General features: G+C 41.2%; 2 protein-coding genes across 2 annotated transcripts; one reads left to right on the forward strand and one right to left on the reverse strand.

Annotated features, from left to right (window-relative positions):
* The first annotated feature begins 28 nt into the window (after positions 1–28).
* On the forward strand, positions 29–7,019 carry zmynd12 (zinc finger, MYND-type containing 12). Its single transcript, XM_084916414.1, has 8 exons — positions 29–276; positions 1,799–1,928; positions 2,293–2,464; positions 2,555–2,724; positions 3,848–3,970; positions 4,046–4,133; positions 4,678–4,823; positions 6,637–7,019. The coding sequence occupies exons 1-8, from the start codon at positions 149–151 to the stop codon at positions 6,778–6,780; spliced, it is 1,101 nt and encodes a 366-aa protein (XP_084772540.1). The 5' UTR covers positions 29–148; the 3' UTR covers positions 6,781–7,019.
* A 1,398-nt stretch (positions 7,020–8,417) lies between these two features.
* Positions 8,418–24,353, reverse strand: rimkla (ribosomal modification protein rimK like family member A). The gene is made up of 5 exons (XM_084916413.1): positions 23,573–24,353; positions 15,786–16,016; positions 14,023–14,109; positions 12,023–12,226; positions 8,418–11,367 (listed from the first exon to the last, which is right to left on the reverse strand). The coding sequence occupies exons 1-5, from the start codon at positions 23,733–23,735 to the stop codon at positions 10,847–10,849; spliced, it is 1,206 nt and encodes a 401-aa protein (XP_084772539.1). The 5' UTR covers positions 23,736–24,353; the 3' UTR covers positions 8,418–10,846.
* Positions 24,354–26,736: the final 2,383 nt, after the last annotated feature.

The raw sequence follows: 26,736 nt of genomic DNA on the forward strand, positions 1-26,736 counted from the left end.
GGAAACTGCTGAGGCTGTTGCCATGTCAACCATAAACTAAACAGGGAAACCTAACTGGTACTAGCTTTGGAAGCTAATAGCTTAAAAGCTGCTTTTTATGTTGCAAAATTAAGCTCATATCGACTCATAAACGAGCTTCGTAGCAATAATGGAAGCTGAATCTCAAGCGTCCGCGATAATTCCTCTTGCCTTGCCCAAAGGAGCGGAAAAGTTCTGCGAGCTTTGCCAAAGAGAAGCCCGCCTGCAATGTAGCAAGTGTCGAGTCACTTTTTACTGGTAAGCTCAGTTTATCCGAGCTGTGGCAGGGCGATGCCCGTGTTAACGACTGACCCGTTATTCATAGATAGATAGATATATTTTTTAAAGGCGTGTATTGTGTTTAGTTTATATGGTTTGGTCAGAACCGTGTTTACGGGTTGGACGCTAGGTGGCAGCGTTCGCCATGTTTTTCCCCCCTCCCACGCTCACACATACATAACACGTCGGTAAGGAGGGCGTTTTAGTGTGATTGTCATGAGGAGGGAGCGGAACAGCTGGAAAATACATTACCACAACGCTTATTTTTGTTCTGTTGCCTGCGTGTTGTTTTCATAATATAATTTGCTGAGCTTCAGCTTTTATGTAAACCCGACGTTACCTTCTTTGACACTGTTTTATATGCGGTGCCAGACCATAACATGGTGCTGGGCAGTTTCCCCGTTGGCACACACTGTGGGTAGTGAAGAGGAGCATGTGGCGAGATCACTCCCTGTGGGGATTTATGGAAAGGGATGAGCAACTAAAGCCAGTCTCAGGCAGCTTACAGATACTTATTGTGGCTGCCATCCTTTCAGTCTTTAAAATGGGTGAATGAGAGGCACAATTTTTGGTTTTATTTAAAAAAAAAAACATAGATATAAATATAGATACATATATATGTCAGACAATAAGAATCAGGTTCTCAGGATTCTTAAAATCTTTAATTACACGTGAAGCAAGCATACTGAGCTATTCCCAGTCATGGATTGAGCCAAAGTAATACACATGGAATAGGGCTTTAGGGTAAAATGGTTAGTCTTAAGTCATCCTACTTTGGCATGCGAGTCATGTGTGTGGTGATTGTTTGGTGTATTTTGCATAGAAAACTCAGCGGGGACAAGAGAGTACATCCTGAAGAGACCACTTGATTTGTGTTTATCTCTGTGTGTGCCTTTCTGTCTGTCTCTGTACTCTCACAAGCACAAGCTGTGTCAGTGCTACTGTTGATATGACATGGTCAGATTTCCAGCTCGCTGCTTCTCACCACAAGTACACTGGAATGAGCGCACATTTTTCACAGTAGGGGGGAAAAACCCAGCTGAAAAGCAGGACAGTTTCCACACAAGTGTGCAGAAGAGGAGAGCCAGATGAACAAAATTACAGATCAGTTATGTAATGGCATATAATTTAGTATGCCCTCTGTGTACTCAGATGATATCTTCTGAATCAGAGAGACTCTGCCCTGAAAATGTTAGCAGAATCCAAACAAGCTGTTACTGCACAGAGATTTTTACTGTCAAGCACACATAATAGTATCTGTCTGGACAAGAGAGGTGAGCCTGATCCATATGTTTAAATCATCCACAACAAGTATGAGCTGCAGCTCAGCTTATGTCATAAATCGTGATTCTTTATCAATAGCTTCATTGCCAGGAAAACATCAGCCTCAGTGTGCATGGGGGAGACTTATTATGCATAAAAATGCTTCTCACAAAGTCCTGAGGTGGCTTAAGAGAATATAAATATGACCGAATGACCTGTAGGTTTTTAAACCATCCAGTGCTGCAGAGCACCAGCAGGCTGACTGGGTGGGGATCCACCAGAGAATTTGTCAGCTGCTTGTTCCCATCCGCGCCCTGACACTCCGCAGTCTCCAACAGACCAGTCACACTGAAACACAAATTAAAAAGGTGAGGATGCGTGGAAATCACTGGCACCACATATTAGGAGAAAAAAAATATGAAGTTTTGAAGTTTGAGTCTAGGTTGCATTTCTTACTGTCAAAGAAAATACAAAAAAGGACTATATTATTATTCCTTGAATGGTTTATTTTCCCTTTTTCTTTATATGATTTGTCATTATGGTGCACAAAGTCCAGGTCTAGGTTGTAGCTCCTAATTTTGGAATATAGATTCTGGAAAAAATATGTGTTACAGCTGAGAGGAACAGTCAAATAGAGGCATTAGTGTATAGACAACTGAGATAGTGTTTTATTTTAAGAGGAAATAAGATATTTTAATTTGATGCCTATCTTGGATTTGATTTCTTATATAGGCAGAGCTTATTGAGATTTGCAGGTTGGTGGCTCAAAGTAAGCTATCTGAGGGAAAACACCAAGAGGCTCTGCCTGCTGCTCAGCTCTGCCTGCGCTGTTCCATAGACGTTCATGGCCCTAACACCGTCCAGCTGGTCCCTGCCTACCTGCTGCTGGCTGAAGCCAACATGGGTGAGAAACAAGCACAAAACAGCTTCTCAGTTTAAATGTTCTCTTATCGTGTGGTGTTTCATGCATGACCATGTGTGTGTGCATCTCCAGGTTTGGGTAATCTAGACCTTGTGGCAGATTTCCTGTCTCAGGCAGAGTGGGCAGTGTTGAAGAGTCCAAAATGTGGTCTCACAATCCACCACCAGCTCCACAGGAGCCTGGGCCGCCTCCATGTGGCGACTGGAGACCTGGATACTGCGTTGCATAACTTTGCAAATGATGTCTGTGTCATAATTAGCACATTAACTGTTTCATAACTTTATTGATATTGTGAGGAGCAGAAGCCATTTGCTAACCAAATGAAATCCATAATGGCTTGTTTATTGCTCGAGCATGTTTTTTTGAGTACGATACAGTATTGTGTATTGAATTAGAGTTTCTTGGAATTTTAAAGGGGTGATGAGCAATAGTTTTCAAAGTTTTCTTTTTACTCATTTTAATCCAGTCCTTGTACCTGACTCTTCTCACAAGAATGAGGGGTTTTTTGCTTGTTTGTTAAGCCATTTAACATTGACCCGTGAATCATTCAAGCATAACAATGGCACCTAACTCAAAGATATGAACCGGTGTTGTGTCTACACAAAGACACAGACAACTTAGCAAAGAGCCAATTTCATTGTCCAGGTACTTTGTTACTAGCAGCCTCTCACAAAAGCACATCATTTTTGAAGCTATGAAAAATGCCAAAGACAGCACAATGTGGGAGGCACAAAATAGTATTTTTGCACTAACAAAGTGATTTCTGAAGAGCTGAAAACTTGGCATATCTTGTCCTGATGTGCTGTGTGTCCTAAAAGAAAAATTAGGAAACTGGAAAAGGGGAACTCAAAAGAAGAAGTGGCCTAGAAAAACGATCTACTTGTCACATATCCTAAGAGAACCATCTGGCCCTTGAGTTGATCCATCTACTGTTTATCAACCATCAAAAATAGTTGCAGTTGAAGGCTGACAAGCAGAAATTTTTAAGGAAGGGAAACAATGAGAAAAACCAGAGGAGTGTCTACAGCCATCTGTAAAACATGGTGGAGAGATGATTTGGATCTTGTCAAAATTGATGGAATAATGATAGCAGTCAAATACCACCATTCAAAAGCATCTGGAAAGTGTCTGATTAGTTTATCAGCATGACATTGATGCTCAAACACACTGCAAGTGCAGTAAAAGCAAACCTGGTTAGAACAACAAACAATGGAACAAGATCAGTTACGGACGAGCCTCCCCAAAACCTGGACCTCAACATTACTTAAGCAGCGTGAGATCATTTTAACAGAGAATGGAACAACAAGCATTTTGCGCATGTTTTGTGTCGTATGCATCAGTATGTATATAACTTGATTTCCCCAGATCTACTTTGCCACTGAGGAGTATGGTCTGGATAGCACAGTCACCTCTCGGGGCTACTTTCTCATGGCTGATGTGTTTACCAAGCAGGGGAAGATACCCACTGTTCGTTCCTTGTACTCTGAGGTCAGTTATGTTCTCATTGCCCTTGAGACTAAATTTATCTTCTATGCCTTTTACATTCTTTTGCTCATATTGTAGGTGGCACGTACTTGGCACAGTCACCTGACCAGACTTCTCGAGACTCGCAAAGAAAGCATCCAACATCCACCAGTGGACTCCTTTTATGGTTTGTTGCAGCCACTCTGCATATATGTTTTGTATATATGGTATAAAAAGGTTATAAAACCAATCTAGTCGATTCAGCAGTTCAGCAGAATCAGACAATAACATCACCAGTCCATCATTCATGCTCCAAACTGTCAACAGCCAACAGCTCCACTGGAGTGTCACTGAAAAAATAAGGTCGACACTTCTATATTTGGAGTGTGTCTTGCTGCGCAATGTGAAAGCTAAACCCCAGATTTATGCAAGCTTGCTTAGAGCTGACTAGAGACCCATGCTGACACTACTGTGGCTGTGCAGCATCCATGTCACTGCCCTGTATCACAGCTGCTGCCCTACATATAATGCTAAGCCTGTCAAACAGTTTCCCATGCTATCTGGGATGTTTACAAGGGACAACACAGACATACAGACAGGCGTTTGTTTTGATCAAACTTGAACACATGCATGTCACTTGCTTTCTTTCATTGTTTGAGGTGGTAAAGCATGTTTCAGACCACAGTAAACTAGACGACATGCTTTTTTTTGTGTCCATGCCTTTCAATCAGACAAAGCCGAGCGAGTTGAAGTGGATGAGATGTTGAGAACTATGTTGGAATTTGAGCAGAAAGACACCAGAAAAGACCCAGCACGGATTGCAGTGGTGGCCCACTGCCTGGCCATGTTGTCGTTCCTAGGAGGAGACTTCCTCAAGGTGAGCCACCTGGTGAGGTATTAGAAGTTCAGTTTGCCACCGTGACCCATTTCCCCATTTCCCTATTTCCTACTTGTGTTGTCTGAAGATGGGATTATCTCTATTTGTCTACTGCTAAGTCTCACGATAAGGTGGGACTTAGCACTAGCTAATGGGACTGTCTCAACGCTCTGACTGCGGCCTTGATTTCCAGTCTCTTCTTAAAGCTGCAGCTCTTTGTGTGTGTCAGTTCTAACTTTGAGATGTCAGGCGACAAGGCAGATAAAGCCATAGCGGTCTATCTGCACAGCAAACAGCAAAACACGTTATGCATCAGGCTGGTACGGACCTGATGGGATCCTACTTCTAAGGTCAAGTAAACATAGGATAAAGCATGTAACAAGCAATGATACACGTGGATTTTTTTTTCCACAGCATTTATTTTTATTTTGTGGCTTATAGGCAGGGCAAGATCCAGTGCACTTAGATATTCTTTTACTCAATCAACAGCTACACCAACCATATATATATATATGTGTGTGTGTGCACGTGTGCCATGGTACCCTGGTTAAATCATGATTTTTCTCCTTGTATTCACTACAAAGTGATACTGTTTCACAGTTGCTATTGTGTAAAGTAATGTTAAGGTTACAGGTCTCTGGGTTTTTTGTCTTAGTGCTGTACTTATAAAAGTACATCAGTGTAAGAACAGGGAGGTATCACGATTTGGATGCATTATTATTTTGAGGAAAATATAAGTAGTTTCTCTGAACATTAGATAACAGAGCCTATCTGTAGTCTTATCAGCTTTTGTATATGGTACCGAGGGAGCTGTGGGTAGATGCACTTATGTCCAGGTTTTTGGATAAGGATACATTTTTAACTTGCTATTTGGTTTAAATTAGGTGACTTGACTTGGCCACTGAGTAATATCTCATTTCTTTGAGTTCCTTTTGCAGTTTGCTTTGGGGTCATTATCCATTGTGAGCTGTCTGATTGGTTTTGCAGCATTTGCCTGAATCTAAGCAGAGAGTATGGGCAAATACACTTCACAATTCATCCTGCTCCTTTTATCAGCAGCCACATAAACAATGAAAACCAGTGACCTGGTTCCACTGGCAGCCATACATGCCCATGCCATGACATCACCTACACTGTGTTTGACAGACGATGTGGTATGCTTCAGGTCACAAGCTGTTTCCATCTTTTTCCATAATTCTCTCCTCTCATCATTCTGGTTTATCTTGGTTTCATCTATCTACTTTTATATATTTTTTAATTTTTATTTTCAGAAAAATCAGAAAATCAACTTCAGATATTTAGATCCAGAAAACATGAAAGAACACAGGCCTCACCCAGGCATGAAACTGTTTGTCAGTAATTTGTCCAGTTACTGAGGCTCTGGAAATGGGGGGACTGGGTATAAAAATGGCTGCAATTCCATTAAAACAGTGAATGCAGTATTTGGGATAAACCCCTCAATTTAATGCTGAAAGTCTGCACATCAGTCACGTCTTCATTGTTTGCTTTAAAAGTCACTGTGCTAGTGAATGGAAGCAAAATTACCAAAAAAAAAAAAGTGTTATTGACCCGGCTATATAATACTGAAACCCCTATTAACAAATTGCAGCTATTTTTATGAATGCTGCTCAAAACGTTCCTAATTATTGGGGATAACATAACAGCCCAGCAGACCAGCTTACTAAAGGGTAAAGTGGGGTAAATAAGTCAAGTGGGTTGCGGTCCAATTTCAGTGATATCATTATATAAGGCAGATTTACTCTCTCTGGAGGGTTTAACAGCTGCAGTTGCTGTGTTTGTTTCTGTGTGCCAGGCGCAGGGATTTGGCAGCACAGCCTTGCAGGCCAGCCAGCTGATACCAGACCATGACCTGACAGAGCCCATCCAGGCCCTGCTGCAACTGGTGAAGATACTCCACACAGTCCCACATCCTGGCTCTGCGGAGTCACAGTACTAAGCCCTGCCCATCGCTCTGCTTGGAGATCTGCTCTTTAAGGATATTTGTGCAGCCCCACAATGATGAAAATATACAATCAAATGCAAAATTTTCCATATGCTGTACAGTATTATTGAGAGTGGATAAAAAAAATAGATGCACAGATGTAGTTAAAAGAAAAAAAGACACATTTTCACTTGTTCTGGATAATGACTCGTCTTTATTTTGATCTAAAAAAAAAAAAAAAAAAAAAAAGAGGGATATATATACATCATTTTGAACATTAGTGAATTGCATCTTTTTGGGATCCATTTCTTAACACTGTCAAAATGTTATGGAACACAAAAATGGTCAAGGGCATTTGCTCAAACCTTTGTGATGCAATGTTTTTGCTTGTTTTGTACCTAGCAACCCGGAGTCTCTACACCAATTCACCAAATCCAGACATAATTAAAGATTTCCAGTGTCTGCGTTTTGTCAAGAGAGCTGCACTTTTAGAGGCAAAAACATTGCATCGTCCTCCTGCAATGGAAAGAGTGTTGTAAACCTGTTAGCAAACCCAAGGTTCATGTCAGAACAGACATTTAATTGCTGAGATCTTACACAATATGTACAATTCTGAAACAATCATTCATATAAAAAAAAATCAGTTTTAAAATCATCTCACTACTTGTGTTATTTGCACTGAATTTATACAATAAAACATTTGTTGTTGGTCAATTTATTTGGCATTCAGTTTCAAACACGGAAACGCTCAGATTTTCCCATATTCCCTTTTTCAATTTCTGAATACATTAGCAGCAGTTCGGAATTAAATATTAAGTTTGTGCACTGTTGTTATATACAGTGACTCATCCACAGGTCCCTACATGTTTGTTCCAAACTGGCCAACTTTCATGCAGGCCAATCAGTTTGCTTCCCTGTTTTGCTAGCATGTGGTACCCCTGTTCCTTTCAGTAGCTTCCATGCCGTTTATTTACTTTATAACAGTAATCTATACAGACCAAGCATAAAGAAATCAGTCAGAATTGGGACCTTGACCTCAAATGATCCTTAAAACAGTGTTCCCAAAGAAAACCAGATGATGAACTGGCATTCTTAAAGTCAATGGAGCACAGTTAAGTGAACCTTCATTGGCTAGATGGATCATGTATAAAATACAAATTCAAGCAGGGGCCAGAAGAGAGAAATTAACATTCCACTCTTTCCTATGGCTAGCTAATCATGTCTTTTAAAGATATGTGATCTTTATATTTACACCTATGAACACGATGTGGAATGACGCAGGTTTCGATACAAGGACAAATACTTCAAAGAATGGGGGACGACAACTGGAGATAGTTCACCAGACAAGCATTTATGTCAGTATGTGATTTGATGAGCACACCCACCAGCCCTCCCGCATCAGGAGGGTGGACATCAGCGGATTTCACAGTTTGTCAGATACTTTGATCATATGGATACTGGACAAACATCACAGTAGAGTAAATGATGTTGTTTTCCTCAGTGGAGACACTGTGATCATTTGACAGCAGACTTAAAAGCTTCCTTTTCTGGTTGTCTGGCAGATTTAGATTTGGCACCCTCCAGCAGGGGCCTGCCGTTAAGAGTCCAGACAGTTAGTAAATTGGGCCCACAACACAAGGAGAAAAAAAAAATCAAGCTTCACAGCGGTTTCACTTTATTGACACAATATTAGTGCACACAAACCACTTTTTTTTCTTTAAAAATACCATAAATTAGGAAGTAAACGAGGAACAATATAAAACAAGCAAGGAAAAAAAAAGTGCATGTTAACCATGGTATATACCATAAAGTCTTACACTGTAGTTTACAACCTTTTTTTTCATTGTTGTTTATGTATATTTTGTCTGCTTGTAGGTATGTGTTATGTTTTAGACATGTCTCTAGCTTGGATGGATGTGTCATGCCTTTTTGGGGGTCAGGGCTGAGATCCAGGCTGCTTCCCTGAGTTGTGTTCGGCACAAAGCGTTATACAAGCCTAACAACATGACCGTCACCATGTGAAACAATTTTGGGGTTCATTTTTGTGCTTTTGATCATACCTGTAAATTAAATCTTAGTGAATGGTTCCGCAGCACAGCCTACAGCTATGTTATTCATTTAAGGAGGCATACAGGAGGTAAATTCAAAGGAACAAAAAAAAAAGTAAACACAAAGGTCTTAGCTGCTCTAATCCCTGGATTTCCTTTCTTTTCTTCTCTCAGGAAAGGAAAAAACCTAAATTATATTTACGAAGACTTTAAAAATATAGGGTTCTTTTTTTTGTACATTATGCCAACATTATTTTGTGGGTTAGGATGCTTAGTTCTACATATAATATGGCTGAGAAGGCTCATCTAACCAAATTCAGAAAGTTTAGCACCAAATTTCACTCTTTGCCTTTTAATATTGAAAGTCTATACACAAGAGTTACCCCACAACTTGTTAAAAATATCACTGTTGATTGTTTCAGCTATTCCAGTCTAATCTGTCTGGGTGTAAATATATGGTAAAGTTAATTGACTATCTAAATATTTACATAAAAGATAAAAAGAAAAGAAAAACATAAAGCATGTCAGGGGCCATTTGAAACCACAAGGATCCTGGCTGATATGTATTGTATGTCTGAATATCTGTTATCCTATGGCAGTGAGAAGTCACTTATTTGAGGTATATTTTGTTTGCAGGTGTAGATGCAGCTTTCACACTCTGTCTAAACTTTCCTAAATATGTCACCTTAGCAAGAGAGAGAGAGAAAATAATAAAAGTGCTAGGCATTTAGTGGCCTAGCAGCAGCAGACTGCTACTGCTGGTAAGGCTAAACAAAGATACTATGTAGGAATGTCAAATTAAAATTTGAGCAGTTAGTTCATTTTTATATTCCAGTTTTGCCACCCAAACACATCTGATGCTTGTTGACATGAATCTTTTACAGCTCCTGTTAGTGCAGGATGGTTGTGGGCCCTCTCCTGTGTCCTCAGTTTGAGCACTACATCACTGCACTGGAACTGACAGAGTAGTGCGCCTAGCATCCCTACTACTTGAAAGCACTTCATGTCACCTCCAATTCACCAAACCTGACAGCAGTCTCAGCAGAAAACCTTTTATATGACAACAAGAGACTATATGTAAAATAATGTTATTATAATATGATGATTAAAAACATGGCAGGTGTATGCTTTCACCCATCCACAAACACCATGCAGGAACTCATAAAGGCCAGTTTGGCACTAATTTCTGTATCCCAGTCTAACCTCATGCTGCAATTTAAGTTTAGATTGTGGGGTTTCTGGTTTTGGGAATAGAGATGCAAAGAGAGGAGAGTCAGGGGAGCAGCCTCAGATCTCTTTTTGTTTGTTTGTTTTCTCTGTTTCTGTGTAAGCACGAGATGTCTTAGTGTTTGTGTCCATGGATGTGTCAGGACAGCCCCTTTTAGATATGCACTTCTTTCCATTAATCTGATAGCAAATGAATGTGTCACCTTCAAGTGTGAATGAGCACCCTCGTCACTTTGACATAAAAACCTCAACTGTAACCGGACAAGCTCAGCCCTTGTAGCTTTACATCTTTATGACTTGCTCAGCCTTCTAGCAAATGCCCCATTGGGCAAAAAATTGTAAAAATCTAATTTCCATGAATATTAAAATATTGTTCTACGATTCATTTTGCAATTTCCAATCCGGAGGAGCAGAAGAGAGCTCTCGTTTTTGGCACCACACACTCACCTGCTGTTAGAGATAACATTGAAAAGAACTAAATGATCAGAAGAAAATGGCAGGCCTTTTGTACTTCTCTATGGCAAAAATATCTAACACACCATGGCTCTGTCTGAATGAAGCCGTGAGGAGTGGTTACGTAATGTCTAAATGACAGGGTGCCATCACTTTAACGGACTGATGAAGCCAGCAGTTTTACATATTGCATGTCTGAAAAGGGCTAAGTTTTAGTTTTTTCTTTGCTTTTCTGTTTTCATGGTTTTTGGACTGATATGAAATTTTAAAAGGAATGTTGATGCCATTAGTGTGCGTGTGTGTGTTTGAAATGCATTTGTGGGGTTCGTGTGAGAGCATGAAGATGTTTGGGCTCACTCAGTCAATAACTTGATCTCATTGGCAAGGAGGGTGTTGAAGTTGTAGGCTGGATCAGCTAGGTCTGGGAGATCAGGCAGGCTGGGGGCTGTGGACTGGCAAGGTGACGACTGGGAGGGCTCGGCCAGCTCTGGGTCGCTCTCGCTGGAAGTTGACCCCACGCTCATGTTGCAGACTGCTTCAGGCAGCGAGCCACCGCCAGAAGGCACGTTGCACACTTCGGGCTCGCTGCTGGTCTCGCTGGTGCTTGACACGACGGACAGCAGAGACATCTTGCGAGTGAGGCGGTTTGGGAGCATTGACAGGACATAGTCAGCAACAATGCCTGCTACGTCCATGCCACAGGCCTGGTCGAAAGCAATGAAGCCCACATTTGCGTTGGCCTCGCAAACCACAAACGAGCCATCGTTGAGCTGCAGGAGGTCAATGCCGCACACATCCATGCCCAGGATGTTAGACACCTTGATGGCCAGCTGCTTGCCCTCCTCACTCAGGGGGCACATCATGCCTACACCACCTGACAAGAAGGAACATCAGGCTTATTAGTACGAACCACAATTTACAATTCTTTCACGAGACTTCATGATAGTCAAAAAGCAACTAATCTTTTATAAATCAAGAGCAATTATATAAAAAAATGACGTGGGGACAACTTAGGATCCTTTAATGTTTTCTGGTTATTTTCAATATTTAATTTCACAATTAAATATCACATCAAATTCACCCTAGAAGTGTCAAAGAGATTTGCTACAGGAATGCAGAAGACTGTGATGACTGATGTCCTAAATATGTCACAGTATATTACAGCCTCAGCTAAACTAAAACTTTCATCCTCTGACAGTGAAGATCAGTCTCCTCAGCTGGAACGCTCCAGGGTTGATTCAGGACAAGCCTGTTGATTTCGCACTCTTTCCCAAAGTTAAGTTCTGAAGCATTTCTACTCGTGTATACTTTACTTATCACTAAGTTCATATTTTTTTAAAGATAATTTTTCCATTGGGAACCTAAAAGATAAAAATGATCTTTAAAAATTACGCCATATCTAAATGTAAATAATAAATAGAAGAGCTCTTGTTCTCAAACAGTGATACCACTTAACCACATGATTTTCAAACATGAGGAGAGTTTTACCATGACCGTGGAAATAATTCAGTAATTTAATGTCTGCCTACCCAAGGAGCAGTTGCTCTGCATGCGACCATCAGTGGAGCAACGCAGCATGGAGCCGATGATACGGCCGCCCACTAGGACAACCCGCACATCACGGCCGTGCGACTCCTTGACGTACTCCTGAAATAGGTAGGGAGTATCGTGGCGGATCACGTGGCAAAGGTCCGTCAGGTGGTGTTTGTCCCGTGCCAGGAACACAGCCTTGCCTAAGCAAAGGGGACACAAGATTAAAGAAGGAAGGAAGGAAGGAAGGAAGGGCTAGTTTTTAAGGTTTATATTTTACTAGTCTGTCCAATCTAAACAGATCTATGTCATGGCGGCCTGAAGACATATAGCTGTGTTGATATTACCACACTAAAAGAATTTGCTTGCTGGGTCTGTCATTTGTGGTGTGCTAGCTGAGGGTGGAAAACCTAAAAAGCTTGGCTAACAAGTAGCTGCTTCTGCTGACCAAGTCTCATGCCAGTTCATGTCATACAAATGACAGGATACTCCTCTGAGCAGCCACAGAACTGCTTCTCACACAGGATAGAAGTTGCCTCTCTTAATTAGCACTGCTTTGCACTGTCTTCTTATTTTCAAGACCTCTGACCCCTGCTGAGGGAAAAATCATGTGGTTGCTGTGTGTCTGTGCACACCACGCAATAAAAACACAACATCAATAACAGTCTTGTGACTCTTTTAGACATGTGACCATTACTTATCTGAGAAAATACTGAGAAGGTCAGTCAGTACATCAGGCCACTTGCCAGTAACACCAAAACATCTGCTGAGACCCTTGGTGTCATCTTTGACCAACACCAGGATTTTGAATCTTTAAGCTCATTCATTTTTCTCCTGACTTTGACATTGCAGCTCACTTTTCACATGCATCTCTCAGTCCTTCATAACCCACCTCCAGTTGCTGCAGATTGCACCAAGCAAGGCTGCTAACAAAAACTAGCTGTTGCTCTCATATCACACGTATTTTTGTTTACCTTCACTGGCTCCCAGTGAAACTCTAAATCCACTTTACAATCCTATTATTAACCTATAAAGCCCTACTTGGACAGGCCCCTGCTTGTATAGAAGAGCTACTGAGACCTTGTCACTGCAGCCAACTTCTCAGATCATCAGATCAGGGTCTCCTTGTCAGTAGTCTTAAATGACTACTGACAATTCCTTTTTATAGATTAAGAGAAAATTAATCTTTTCCTCATTATTTTTGGGACTTTTTTTTTCCAGGTCTATAGCAGTGTGCATGCTGGAATGAATGTGTGACCCTATGGTTGATTATGTGTCTGTATGTCGGAATGTATATACTCATCTTTAGTCTGTGGCTTTTATTCAAACCGTGAAGCAAACTCTGTGTTTTGAAAAGCGCTATACAAATAAAGTTATTATTAATACCAGTGATTCATAATATTTTTAAAAAGTATTTCCTTTATGTGTGCTCTTGAGAGGGAAGGGCAAAGTGGAATTCATTCGTGTCAATGGTCAACCACAGAGAGAGTAAAAACAGCCCTCCAGACGCCTAACGCCATAAAAAGGGTCAAGTTAGTGGTTGACCAGTGACTGCTTTCCTAAACAATGTGCTGTGATGGCAGCCTGGGCCAGCAAAGACCATTGTTATTCCTTCACACAATAGCAGCGACTGTCAATAACTATGAATAGGAAAGGGCTAATGGTTCAGACCGGGGCTGATCTCTTGGAAGCACAACATTAATGCCAAAGCTTCAAACCTTCCCACACAAGCCTCTTGTGTATTCAGTCTAAAAGAGGAAACTGAGATCAACTTGTTAACCATAAACTAAAATAAGTGACCGGATGACCACACTGCAAGCATTAAGAGCTTCTGTTTTGTGTTTGATGCAGCACCGCAGTGCTAATCATTTAACAGTCTGCCAGAGAATTTCATATAAGAGTGGACTGAGCTCCCATGAGGGAGTTGCAGTGTACAGATTTTGAGTTATGGCGTTGTGACCAGAATGGATGACAGGAAGTACTGGGCTGATTGTTTTACCTCTGTGGCCACGTGCATTCTTCACTACCACCGGGTAGCCCAGTGGCTCAGCCTCGTCAATCATCTTCCGGAAGTTGTCGTGCCCACCTAGGAAATTTTCCACGCATGCACACACATACATAAAAACGGAGGACACACGTAGAATATATTAAAATGCTGTCCTTGGTTTGATAGCATGGTTCACACGTTACAGCCAACTTTGCAGGGCAGGAGAGCGAATGTAGCATGTTGCTATGGAAACAGAAATGACTCAAAACAGCGAGGCTGTAGGAGGGCTGTCCTGAGCGTTTATTTGCTGCTTGATTCATAAGAGTGGAACAGAGGAGTCAGTGAAGGAGGCATTAATGTGAAGCAGCTGACCGTATCTGACACTGATTTATAACAGCAGCCTGTAGCAACAGATGTGCTTAAGCTTTCTGTGCTCTGGCGTGAGAGGTGATTAAAATGTGTTAAAAATAATTTTTTTTTTAAAAAATGTAGAAATCTTTTTAATAATATAGTCTTCAATGCTTTTCCTGTGTCTCTATGCTCCATTCAGTGAAGTTAGCAGATGTGAACTACCCTGTCACGTGGCTTTTTTCCGATGCACTGCTTCACATGTGCTTTCAATGACAAGGGGTGAAAGAAGACAAAGTTCAGAGTAGGAGAGACTGGACACCAAATGTTGTTCCGATCATAAGCTGCTGAGATAGAAGAGAAAAGGAGTGAGGGGAATTTACGTCTTTTATTTTGAAAAATCAGAAGGGGAGTGTTAGGTGGGGTGTGTGCGTGTGAGTACGGTTGGGGGAGGGGGGGGGGGTGTTACATAAGCTCTCCAGCTGCTCTGCATGCATCGCCTGGCCTACTGTGCAGAGAAACGGATGGAATGTAGGCCAAACATTCCCTCCGCTTTCTTTCTTTTTTTCCTTTCTCTCTCACTCAGTCTGTGTCCTTTTTTCTGCTCTCACTGTGGATTTTCTTGCAAACCGCGGAGAAATATATATATATACACCTTTTCGTCTGCTGTTGATTTGTCCGAGAAAAAAGAACAACGACTAAAACCGCAGCCTGTTGTTTTTGTTTGGCTATCCTGTGTTTCTTAGCACTAGTTTAAACACTGTTTTCACAGATGTTGTGAGTATTAAAACAATCAAAAGGTTTGAAGGACAACTATGTGGATTCACCCATATATGTCTGACTGCTCCACATGTATGTGGACAGAAGCCTGTGATGCAAATCATGTGATTTAAATGTAAAACACACCTGATAACGACATCACTGCTGCTTGAACAAATGCCGATTTGACTGTAGATGATGCAGTTTTACTACCTATGTGTGTGCATTTGCGTTTACTCAGACAGTATCGGTTTTGTTTTCCATTAAACTTCAGTTTCACCCGGTTTTAACATCACCGGGCAAACAGTGATGATCACTGTGACCGACACGTCACCTGGTTATCTGTGTTTATTTCTGCATTTGTCTTATATGCAGTGTGGACATAGAGTCCCTGCATTATATATATGTAAGTACTTCCACAAACAATAAAGTGGGGTTCGCTGCACATGTATTCGTGTTATACTTAAGCCATTTTCACACACGCTGAACGAATGAACAAAATTTCTAGAGCTGAAATTTTGTTCATTCGTTTATCCAACAAAGGTGTAAGTGTGACCTAATCACACTGCACTGGAGCGCTTCTTAGCTAGTCTTTAACATGTTTGCTACAAAGTCTATGTGATGTTCATGTGTGAAAATAGCTTAAGGACAGTCAACTACTGATTTACCGTAAGAGAAGGTGTCAGGAAGAGGCACCCCATGCCCAGCTAGTTCTTGAAACGTCCAAAACTTGTTGACACAGTTGAGTATGGCCTGGGGCCTGTTGATCAGCCGGCAACCCATCTTCTCCAGGTGGCGGAGCACAGTGATGTCACTATCTGACTGAACCCAGGGCGTGGGTACTCGCACCATCACCACCTGTGGGTAAGATGTCACCAATTCCTGCTCTGCTCGCAGTCCTGTAACGGTGGAGAGGAAATGACAGGAGGGGTAAATAGAGAAATGTATATTTATAAAAACACTCCTGTGATTTGTTAAAAATTAATTCATTTATTTGATTGTTGGTCAACAACCTCATACATATATAAAGTTCTTCAGATTATTGTTCTGAGTTGCTGTACAAATGTTTGATAAATACCGTTTTCTCATCTGTTTCTGAAACTCATGGAACCAGAACCAGCAGCCGACATCTGGCCTGTTTTTTCTATTTTCAAGACAACAAATGAATGTGTCACTGTTAATAGCTCCAAATTCTTCCTGAAAGTCATATGCAACCCTAGGAACAATGTGAAAGTTCTCAGTAAGACTCCATCCATCATCTAAGTGTTTGATGACACTTTTCCTTTAGTCATCACACAAATCTAACGACACCGGGCCATGTGACCAGGCCAGCCACCTCCAATGCTGGTAAATTTAAGCCATTTAAACCTGCAGTACCTACTGATATAAATATGTACTTCTTGCCCATGCACATTTACAGTTACATTTACACTTCTTCCTCCTAGACTGAGTGACAGGTATAGTCACTAACATACTGACACTTTATACTATTTTGTCCCTATGTAGGGCAGTGGGCTCGCAAAAGAAAGCTCAAGGGTAATAATCTTAAATTTAATCAAGCATAAGAAAACTGTGCTTAAAAACAGCCTGAGAAATCTAAGAGATCTAAGATCTTAAATGTGTGGTGCTCTGTCCTGCTGAAAGTCAAAATGACACTGGTTTTCATTAACTTGACATCACTTTTATTATGCAAATGAGAGCTAAGTAACTACAATAGGCTAAGTGAACGCTTCTGAATGGGTCATTTCAATTCAGCTCTGAAATCATAAGCCATAAAAAACAGGGGAGAAATAAATGAAAAGGCTTGCATGTTGTGATGGGGACAATAAAGCTGGTGTTAGGCAGACTTCAGAATTTTTTCTATAAATGCTACAAATCCGGCTAATTTCAACATTCATTAGCCTTCTGAAGCATAGCCAGGCTGTCAGATTTTTTAGGCTCAATTGCAAATGGACAGCACACTGAACAATGACAAATGTGTACCTTTGTGCTATAGCAGGAACTTCAAGTACAAAAAAGAAGCGAGGAGACACACTGAACACTAGCCCAGCACTTAGCCTCAACCATGACGTGAATTTCAGCCATCTTAGGCTCACAATAGCGGTAATGACCCTGGCTAAGATCATCAGAGGTCAAAAGAAGCTGCTGCATGCATGATAACAACTGACACCTAGCTATTAACATGCAACCCGCCTGCACAATGCACATCTTACATACACTCCTTTAGGGTCATTGTGTCCGCAGACGGGTAAAAAGAAGTGAAACAAGAGAAATGTAGCTGGTATGAAAGGGCTAGGTATGTTCTAGCAAACACAGAGAAAGGGAACAAGGGGAGAGAGAAAATGTGGCGCATTAAAAAAGGAGTATGAAGCCATGAAAAGAACCCCACCCCTCCCTTTCTCTCCTCCTCCTCCTCCTCCTCCTCACAGTCTCAGTGTTAAAGCAGGAGGATTCACTATCGCTCCAGCCCTATTTAGCGCTTAAGACACACTGCTCTTATTGTGCAGCCACTGAGTGCAATGTGAGTGGTGTTACAGTGAGAAGCGTCAGGGGATGTGGTCTCATGGTTTTCGACAGACAGTATCCACAGTGCTCGTCTCCATCTCCAGGGGGACCAAACAGAGACCGGCGAGGCACCCGGATGAATCATTCCTATTCATCTGTGCAATTGCTTGCGCGCGCCGCACTGACTGTCATGTGACCACTGCAAAAACTATCCGAAATCCTGGTGTACAATAATTACAGCATGGGTTTTTGTGATATATGTATATGTATGTCAGCACTTCAAGCTTTCAGATGTTTCTGTTTGCACCTCCTCTTTTTCACTACAGACAAGTAAGGACAGGTTGAGAAGGAGCAAAGACTCATTTTGTTCAAGATGATTGTAATACAAAAAACAATTTTAAAAAAACAATAACATTATATATTTTCAGTCCGCAGGACAAAGCTAACAAGCATTCTATGCATGCAACTGCAACATCACAAAGCAGGCTTACAAATGCTGTGAAAGTGTTTGGCTGTTTGTCCGGAATGCAGTCTGTGCATCCTCTTGCATTAGCCCACTGAGACAACAGTTTCTTGTGGTCTGGTTTTGGGGTGACCATGCTTTGTGTCTATTTGCAGATCTTTTATCAAAAGCACAGATCAGACAAGAATATTTAGTGTAGGTCCACTGCAACATTTGGATTGTGCAGCACTTGAGGCAGACAAGATGAATCATGTGACTTACATTTTGACAAAGACAAGGCCAAACAGTTTGTCAGCAAAAACATGAAATCTGCTACTGAGAAATTCTCACACGAATTATGCCATATCTATTCTATACTATCTATATAAGAGCTATCTTTTCAATTTCTCCTTCATTGCCATCCGGATGTGCTGATAAAACTAGAGCAGTTTAGATCTGGCTCTTTGTTGCTCTAGGACAGGGGTGGGGAACTCCAGGCCTCAAGGGCCGGTATCCTGCAGGTTTTAGATGTATCCTTGATCTATCACAGCTAATTTAAATGGCTAAATTACCTCCTCAACATCTCTTGACGTTCTCCAGAGGTCTGGTAATGAACTAATCATTTGATTCATGTGTATTGACCCAGGGTGATATCTAAAACCTGCAGGACACTGGAGTTCCCCACCCCTGCTCTAGGCACTGCTTCTTCTGCATGGCATGCAATGACTGTCTTTGGTGGCATGTCAGTCATGTTGTATGTCAGACAAAAATCAGAGGTGGTGGTAATGCCTCACCACCATTTCATTGTTTTTGGCTTTGTTCATCAACATCTATCAGGATCAGAAAGTATGAAATTGGAAGGGTAAAAAAAAAACAGTAATCATAGAGCAGACAGTTTTCTCTTTGGCTACTGCAACCATGCAAATTACACAGACAACTGCCGATTTGCAGAATGACCATATATAAAAAGAAAAGCTAAGCCATACTAGTCTCTACCATTCGAGGAATAACGTTTTCAGGTAGTTTTTAGGGTGTGTGTTACACAACAAGCCATAACTAAATATCTTAACTCTAGCATGTGACATAAAGATGTTGCCATATGTTGCCATGGAAAAACTGTGAGCCTTTTTGTCAAACCTAATAAAATGCAAATTAACCCTTTCCAGGCCACATGCAAAAACCTGCAAATGAGATCCTGTTGGCTAATTGACAAACAAGCCGTTTTCCTGGAGGAAAACATGCAATCATGCAACACACCAAAAATGTTTATGCACTGTTTTTATTATCTGAAAATGCATTTGCTAAACACTGATAAAGTGTAACTGTTAATTTTTGCACTAAGATTCTATGAGGTAAGCACCAGAGATATGCAGCATTTCTGTGATAAAGAGCCATCACATAGCCCTTATTTAGTGCATGAACTCACTTCTTTTATCAAATGTACAATAATTAACAACCACTCTGTGATGCATATCAAGTAAACAGCAATACTGTTCATCAAAAGGACTCTTTTCCCATAAAATGTAGAGTCTGTGCTTCATAAACAGCCACACAAAAATTCTATCCAAACCCTAGTGTCTGTTGTTGCTCTTGCTCTCAGTTGGTAAATTAAGATACCGAACCTGCCTTAATGTTCCAGCTTCACTGACATGGAAGTGTTGCATTTTTCATCTCAGTAAAAGTGTGCCCACTGGCATGGATCACGGATCCAGTCTATCTTTAATTTTTTCAATCACAAGATGTGAAATGCCTCCAGTTTGCTAAATGCTGGGTTTAGCTGTGAGGGGCCACCATTCCTCATTAAAATATAATGACGTGTATGTTGGGGTGGCTCCACTGATAGCTCCTCCTAGGGACACACTGAACTCATTAACTTTAGTGTGGAACGTGGACCTGAACCTGACCTAAAAACAAAAAAAGAAAAATGACGCAGAAATGAAGCAAGAAAACCTTTAAAACTTCTACATGTAAAGGTGTTATCAGTTTTATGATTTTGACATTATTATGACCTAAGCTAAAAGAAGAAATGGTTTATGCCTCCTCACAGGTCAAAGCTCATCCCTGGATGAGTTGTGATATGAGGGACTTTTGTTTCTCAAATGTTTTCTGTCACACAAATTTTGCTGAAATAACTTCACTGGATTTGGAGTAGGATGTACTAATATGTTCAATGTAAACTGCACATACATTTTGCGCAAATGTAAATTTGATCAAAACAACACACAGAAATGGAGGAACACGTAGTACTAATTACACTTGCAGTGAAATATCACTTGTGTTTCCAGTGTAGAAACAAGACCAACTGCTTTGCTCTAACTGCAAATGTAGCTGTATATCCTTAAGCGTTTGTTCCACATTTGCCTATGGCACTGCTGTGTAGGGCTGGGCCATATTATACCGTTCACGGTAATACCGGTACAATGCTAGGCAACGATAAGAAAATGAAATATCCCGATAGATTATGGGTAAAACGTGCATGCGCAGTGCCAAAAAAGCACGGCAGTAACGGAGAATGAGAATGGGGAAAGCAGATTGTTGAGTGAAACGGATGAACCAGAATTCGTTTGTAAAAATGGTGCAACCTAACTGGTTTGGTGTTTGTCTGTCAGATACACAACAAAGCACATTTTTTTGTAGAACATGCAAGCGGGCCGCCGTATTTGTCGGACTAAGATGCTCGTAAATCTGGGAGTAATCTGGGTCCTACAATCCGTCCTTTAAGGTCCCGAACATCACTGAGAGTTAAAAACTGTCTAAATTCTTCCATCTTTAATAAAACGATCAGCGTTGCTGCTTTACCAGGTGTAACTATGATGTTTAACATCCAGACATCCATGAAAACAGAATTCATTACATTTAACGGAGTTAGAAGTTAGCAGGAAGTTAGCGGAAGTTAGCTCGCTAGTTTCGCTAGTTACCTAAGCATGATATAGCATGTTCTGACTGAGAGATTTCTGAAAAAAATCAAACGTACAGCTCTGCTATCACTTCCAACATAAATGAAGACAGGAAACTAAACAGCAGTGACGTTTGTAGGGTTACTGAAGTTGGGCTAGCTGGTATTTAATGATGTGCTACGTGATCGCTAGCGACACAGCTGTGTTAGCATAACATAAACAGTGAAGCTGGAGGATGAACGCTAACACTTTTCCACTCCGTGAAGGTTCCTGATGGTTAGAGACAAATGCAATCGCATGGCAGGATGCTGTAAACGGACCAAACTTCAGTCAGGAGAACAACTGAGATAATCCATTCACAATAGAAGGTTAGTGATTAATATACTGCAACAACATGGGAATAGAGCAGCTGTGACAGAATACAGCATTAAGGAATCAATGGTACAGAAGTGGAGGAAGAAAGAAGAATGAATTGAATGAAGTTTGATTTATCTGACTGCTTTGTTGCCTTATAATCCCGTGCACCTTATGGTCCGAAAAATACATATTTGGCACACTGCAGTTTAATGTAGCAAAGCATCTCTTTTTAACTTCAGTGGATATTATACATGGTTATGCTCAGGATATGTCAGCCCATTTCTACTGGAAATGCCTTTTGGTTAAACTTTCAGCAAGGAATTTGCATTTGCACTGTTAAATGTTTATATAGCTTTAATGCACATAAAAATACAGCTGCTTGTTTAAGTGAAAATAAATGGATGGGGGTCTTTAAAGTTGTGGAGTTGTATTTTGTCTCGCAGAAATTATATCGTCAGTTATATCTTTATCGCAAATTTTCAAATCTATATCGTGATAAATATTTTTGGCCATATCGCCCTGCCCTACTGCTGTGTTATGCTAACACAAATGACAGCCCATTCTGCCTGGGAGGATACAAAAAACAAGCTATAGATACAGATATGTTAGCAATTACAGTTTGAATTTTGTGTTGCAACTTCAGAGAATCTGTAATCCAGTGAGCATTAATCCATATCTTTTTAAAAAAACAAACAAACAACAAAACTGCATTTATTGCCAGGTGCATACAGAAAAAATGCACTACAGCATCTGGCCATGTATCCTGAGGCTTCCTGTGTAGAAATCCCACAGCACAACCAATCTGTTCACTGGCTGTTAATCTGTGATGTCAAGCCAAGGCTCAGAAGACATTTACTTTAGGCAGATTACGAACTACAAGCCATGTTAACTGCCTTGCTCATGTGAAGCTTGTTAAGCTATACAGTTGGACAGCTGTCCACCTGCATTTAAAAATGTGCAGGGTACAGAGTATATATGTCGAAAATTGTTAGCTCCAGGCTATATTTATCTTGGTAATTATTCTGTGGGCTGTGCTATAACATGTGTGATTATTTGTAACTTCTTAAATGTAATGCCTGCCACTTAAATGCCCATCTGTTTGCATGTAAAATCCTATTTAAAGTGTAAAGCCTGGCTTGACTGAGCCGTACAATACAGCGGTTTAATGTAACAGTGCAGTAAGGGACACCCTACCCACATTCTTAACCATTGCCATTTTTCAACAGGCACGAATGTCAGCCTAAAATTATGTTTTTAACATAGTCTCAATTAACATCTGTGTGTTAATTGAGACCTTCACACATCTCCTCTCATCTTGTGACATATCCCCACTTCACACCAGCCTGACAAATTCCCTGTTCGTCTGTTTGTTAGGAGCTCCTGCTGTTGCCATCACTTTATTGAGGCCTCCCTAGTCATTTCTATGAAATGTAATCCTTACATGACACTCATAATCACGTGTGTTTCGGACAAAGCAGCTCAAAATGAAAATAAAAGAAGAAAAAAAGTTAAAAATAGGTGATCACGTTGGTTGTATAAATATTGTAATATGTACAGAAAACCCTGAAATACCAGAACAAGTTGATGCATGTTTATATCTGGTGGCAGTTTTCACCCTCACCGTTTCAGTATTAGGTAATAACAAAAAATCCCGATATGGGCGCCATAAAGTTTTGCTTGTCATCTACCTGCATTTAGTGTGAATGTCCTATTCTTTTTCTTTTTGTTAACTATTACTCGGGGAGTCAATTTTAACTATTTTAAATGATCCAATGTTTATATACATAAAATAAAAATAAAATAAATAATAACACAGAACCTACAGCCTGAGCTATCAAGAGACGCAATCTGTAGCAAAATTACAACAGCTCACTGATGAATGCCTCTTATCTAATAACTAGGTCTCTGTGGTATTTAAACACATTTTTCTTTTAGCTTTTATTGCCCGGGTAATTCAGATAATTTGCAATTGCCGGGATTGCAGCGAATTCAGCGAAATTAAATCAAGCGTCATCCTTCCCCTTCTGGAGGCAGTCTAGCTGGAAAAGTAGGTTAGGCGGTCACGGCCATGCTTACACTCCGCTTCCTTGCAAACAGGCAGACCGAGCCAACCCCTCGCTCTGTATTCAAGCTGTGTGCAACCCCCTCCAAACAATTAAAGTCTACCATCTATACGGAATACCGATCTCAAATAAAACAAGAAAACCAAACTGTATATCGTTTTACGACCGCGCATCGATTGTGTGGTACTTGCCTAGCTGGCCCTCGCAGATCGTCAGCACGATTTGATCCATGAGGAGGTAGCGGAATTCTACGTCCTCGTCGGCGCAGTGCTCCTTCAGCGCCCGGAGGATCTGGACTTGTGGATACTCCTGGCTGATGCGCCGGTCGGTCAAGAACCAAACTCGAGAACACATTTTCACGTTGTTTGAAAAAGAAATCCGTTTGAAAATACAACAGCTGTGGGCGTGGAGGCAGTAGGTGACCGGTGGCAGCGCGGGATTCGAGGGTCAGGCGGAGATGGTCACACAATGGAGCCTCGGCGGCTACAACCGCTGTTTGGACCGAACCGACTTGGACAGATAGTCTTCTTTATCACCTTTGTTTCCTTTCACTTCCTGCCATTTAGTCTTTCGCTGGTGCAGTTTGTTGAGCCCACACCCAGCTAATTCGACGAATAGAGAACGACGGTTTTACCCGCAAAAATGTGGGGATGCAGCTCTTGCCACCAGGGCAAACAAAGCACGAGCTTTGGCGCTTTGTATTTCCGTTAGCCGGGTCAGAGCTGCTAGCAAAAAAAATCCCCGCGTTCACAGCGGCTGTTTAGTGCTGCAAACAGCAAAGCTGTCGGCTTTTTTACAACAAACTAACCCGAACAACTATTTTTTTCTATAGGTTTGGCTGCTATCCACGAGGTATTGGTGCTGAAAAGTGCACACGCTTCGTTTACAACTCCACTTATCCGCATGCCCGTGCACGGTTATCGGGGCCTGCCCCAAAACAAAGGTTTCGAGAGGATGTAACCAATCGCAGCTCGCGAATTGTATCACTGCCCAAAAAGCACGCGGAAGATGTGGGCGAGCCGCTATAATGCCAACCAATGAGGGAAGACTAGGGGGGCCGAGCCTGGAGGGATCGCGCGCTCCGCAGTTCAGCAAGAGACGTCTGCAGAGCGCACGAGACCGCGCACTTTCCGAACCGGTTCAGACCAGACCGGCGAGGGGGTCTGGCGAATGCCGACAGCGCTGTCTCTAAGCTGAAGTGGCAGGAAATGAAACAAGGTCATCACAAGCTACTACATTCTCACCTTCCCTTTCTTTTATCCCACACTCGGGAGATTTCTAAAGACTCCTTTTTGACAGACAAATAGTATTAAAGAGTCGCTATTGTTTACCAACGCTGCTCAGGGAGCGCCAACAGCTGAGAAGCGGAAGAACACCTCGGCGTGACAGGAGAGCGAAATTATGCGAATGACCCACTTCTCCTTCTCTCCCTCACAGCTCTTTGTGCTTGTGCTGTTCGTGACTGTATTATTATTAGTAGTAATATTCCTGGAGCGACTGGATAATACAAAGAAACACAAACAAACAGCTTTCATAGGCATTGCTTTTTATTCAATAGTCCCTACAGATTCCGATGATGTCATTATTCCCGACATCCATATTAAATAAAACACAGAAAGGGGGGATTTACAAAAAGGGTTGCTCGAGAAGCCCCCAAATTAAAAACAAAAACAAAACAAACTTAAATATGATGATAATTCAGTGAGAATTACTTATACACACGTACATACTGTAACCAATAACCTCGGACAGATAATTTGGCATACTTTTTACCTTTTTAACAGTGAATATATAAAAAAATGCAATCATGATCTTTATAAGAACACAGTGGCGTGTCAATACATCAATATATAGTTTCCTCCCCACCACCACCCTCTTTTCGCGGTGGCAAACAGCTGGAACACTGATGCCATGACGTGATCGAGGCTCTGTGGGAATAAAGCTGTGCATGATCTTCTCTCAGCATTTTCGGAGCACGTTCCTTTCCTTACTGTTTGTTACATAACGACGTGTTATTGTGTTGAAGACGTGTGTGACACGTTAACAATTTTGCTTTCAATGATGAGTTTAATGAAACAGAGCACACCCAGTTAGACTTTGAGTAATCGTCTGTGCAGTCATTCAGAGAATCAAGCTGTTTAATACTAGGAAATCCAAAACATATGATAATCAAAGGTCGTCAAAGGTTAACATCCGTGTTTCCTCGTCAGTTTCTATGAGGGCACATGGCTCTCGACAAACGCTCTAAATCTCTTTGCACCTCTATGAAACGTCACATAAACATACACGCGTGAATATTAAAGATAATCACGAACGCTAACAGCGTCATTTCAGCGTCCTTTCTTGGCCACATGTCAAAGTTTCACCAACAGATGTAGCAGCATGAGCTCTCCTCCTCAACTGAACCGATGTAGGCTTGCTCTCGCGAGACCCCCTCATGCACCGGTTACGTCACACACCAGTGACACAAAAATCAGGGTTCAACAATAGAAAAACTTCACACCATTTTATAATTGTTAATAAATTCCCCTTTATGCCACGTAACCAAATTTAAACTTATGATTCCACATAAATTGATTATCCACCTGTGTGCTTACACATATATATTAGCTTATTTCTACCCCCCTTAGTAGAATTTTTTATATAAATGAATTCCACATGATTCAACCATATTATTAAGGCAGAAACAGACATTAATCCTGAAAGAAAGAAGTGGCACAGTCTTTTTTCCCCCCTCATCTCCTTCTTTTCAGCCTCCCCCGAGCACAGCGCACAATAACGGCGAGCCAACAGGATCAAACCGGGTAGAGCCAGTCGTGCTGCCCTATCGTCACAAAGTAGGCGGAAGGCAGCGTGGCAGACACATCCCATGCGGAGTCAGCAACAGACGTATTCCCTACCAGTATCCCACCTTAACTGTCATACCATTAACCGCAGCAGATTTACTGTGAAATCTGGTTTCATTTGTTAATGCAAATAAATAAATTTGCATTATCTGGAAGGAAATCCGAAGTAAGGGACACACCACGAGAGATGTTTCATTGGATTAAAGTAAGCGAAAAGGATACGTGAACTTCACATTATACACAGGTCATGTCCACGCGGTTGGTCTGCTCGCCGTTTAGGCACAGCTGATGAAATGAATACACTTAAGAACACACACACACACACACACACACATATATATTTCAAGAAAAATAAATACATCTATTTTATTTAACTATTGCAGCGCATTGTCTTAGGATAGAGAGCCATCTGGTGGTAGATTAACACATTACATTCGATTAATTTAATCATCTATCTATCTATCTATCTATCTATCTATCTATCTATCTATCTATCTATCTATCTATCT

Source organism: Perissodus microlepis, chromosome 20, assembly GCF_051167445.1.
Source record: "Perissodus microlepis isolate ML-2025 ecotype Zambia chromosome 20, ASM5116744v1, whole genome shotgun sequence".
Taxonomy (NCBI): domain Eukaryota; kingdom Metazoa; phylum Chordata; class Actinopteri; order Cichliformes; family Cichlidae; genus Perissodus; species Perissodus microlepis.

What these genes read in the sequence shown, in the direction of transcription:
- zmynd12 (XM_084916414.1), top strand. Translation starts at nt 149, where the DNA reads ATGGAAGCTGAATCTCAAGCGTCCGCGATAATTCCTCTTGCCTTGCCC. An exon ending in ACCAGTGGACTCCTTTTATG is followed by an intron (nt 4,134 to 4,677) that starts GTTTGTTGCAGC and finishes CCTTTCAATCAG; the next exon opens with ACAAAGCCGAGCGAGTTGAA. An exon ending in TAGGAGGAGACTTCCTCAAG is followed by an intron (nt 4,824 to 6,636) that starts GTGAGCCACCTG and finishes TCTGTGTGCCAG; the next exon opens with GCGCAGGGATTTGGCAGCAC.
- rimkla (XM_084916413.1), bottom strand. Translation starts at nt 23,735, where the DNA reads ATGTGTTCTCGAGTTTGGTTCTTGACCGACCGGCGCATCAGCCAGGAG. An exon ending in TCCTGACACCTTCTCTTACG is followed by an intron (nt 14,110 to 15,785) that starts GTAAATCAGTAG and finishes AAAATTTCCTAG; the next exon opens with GTGGGCACGACAACTTCCGG. An exon ending in GCAGAGCAACTGCTCCTTGG is followed by an intron (nt 11,368 to 12,022) that starts GTAGGCAGACAT and finishes CCTTCTTGTCAG; the next exon opens with GTGGTGTAGGCATGATGTGC.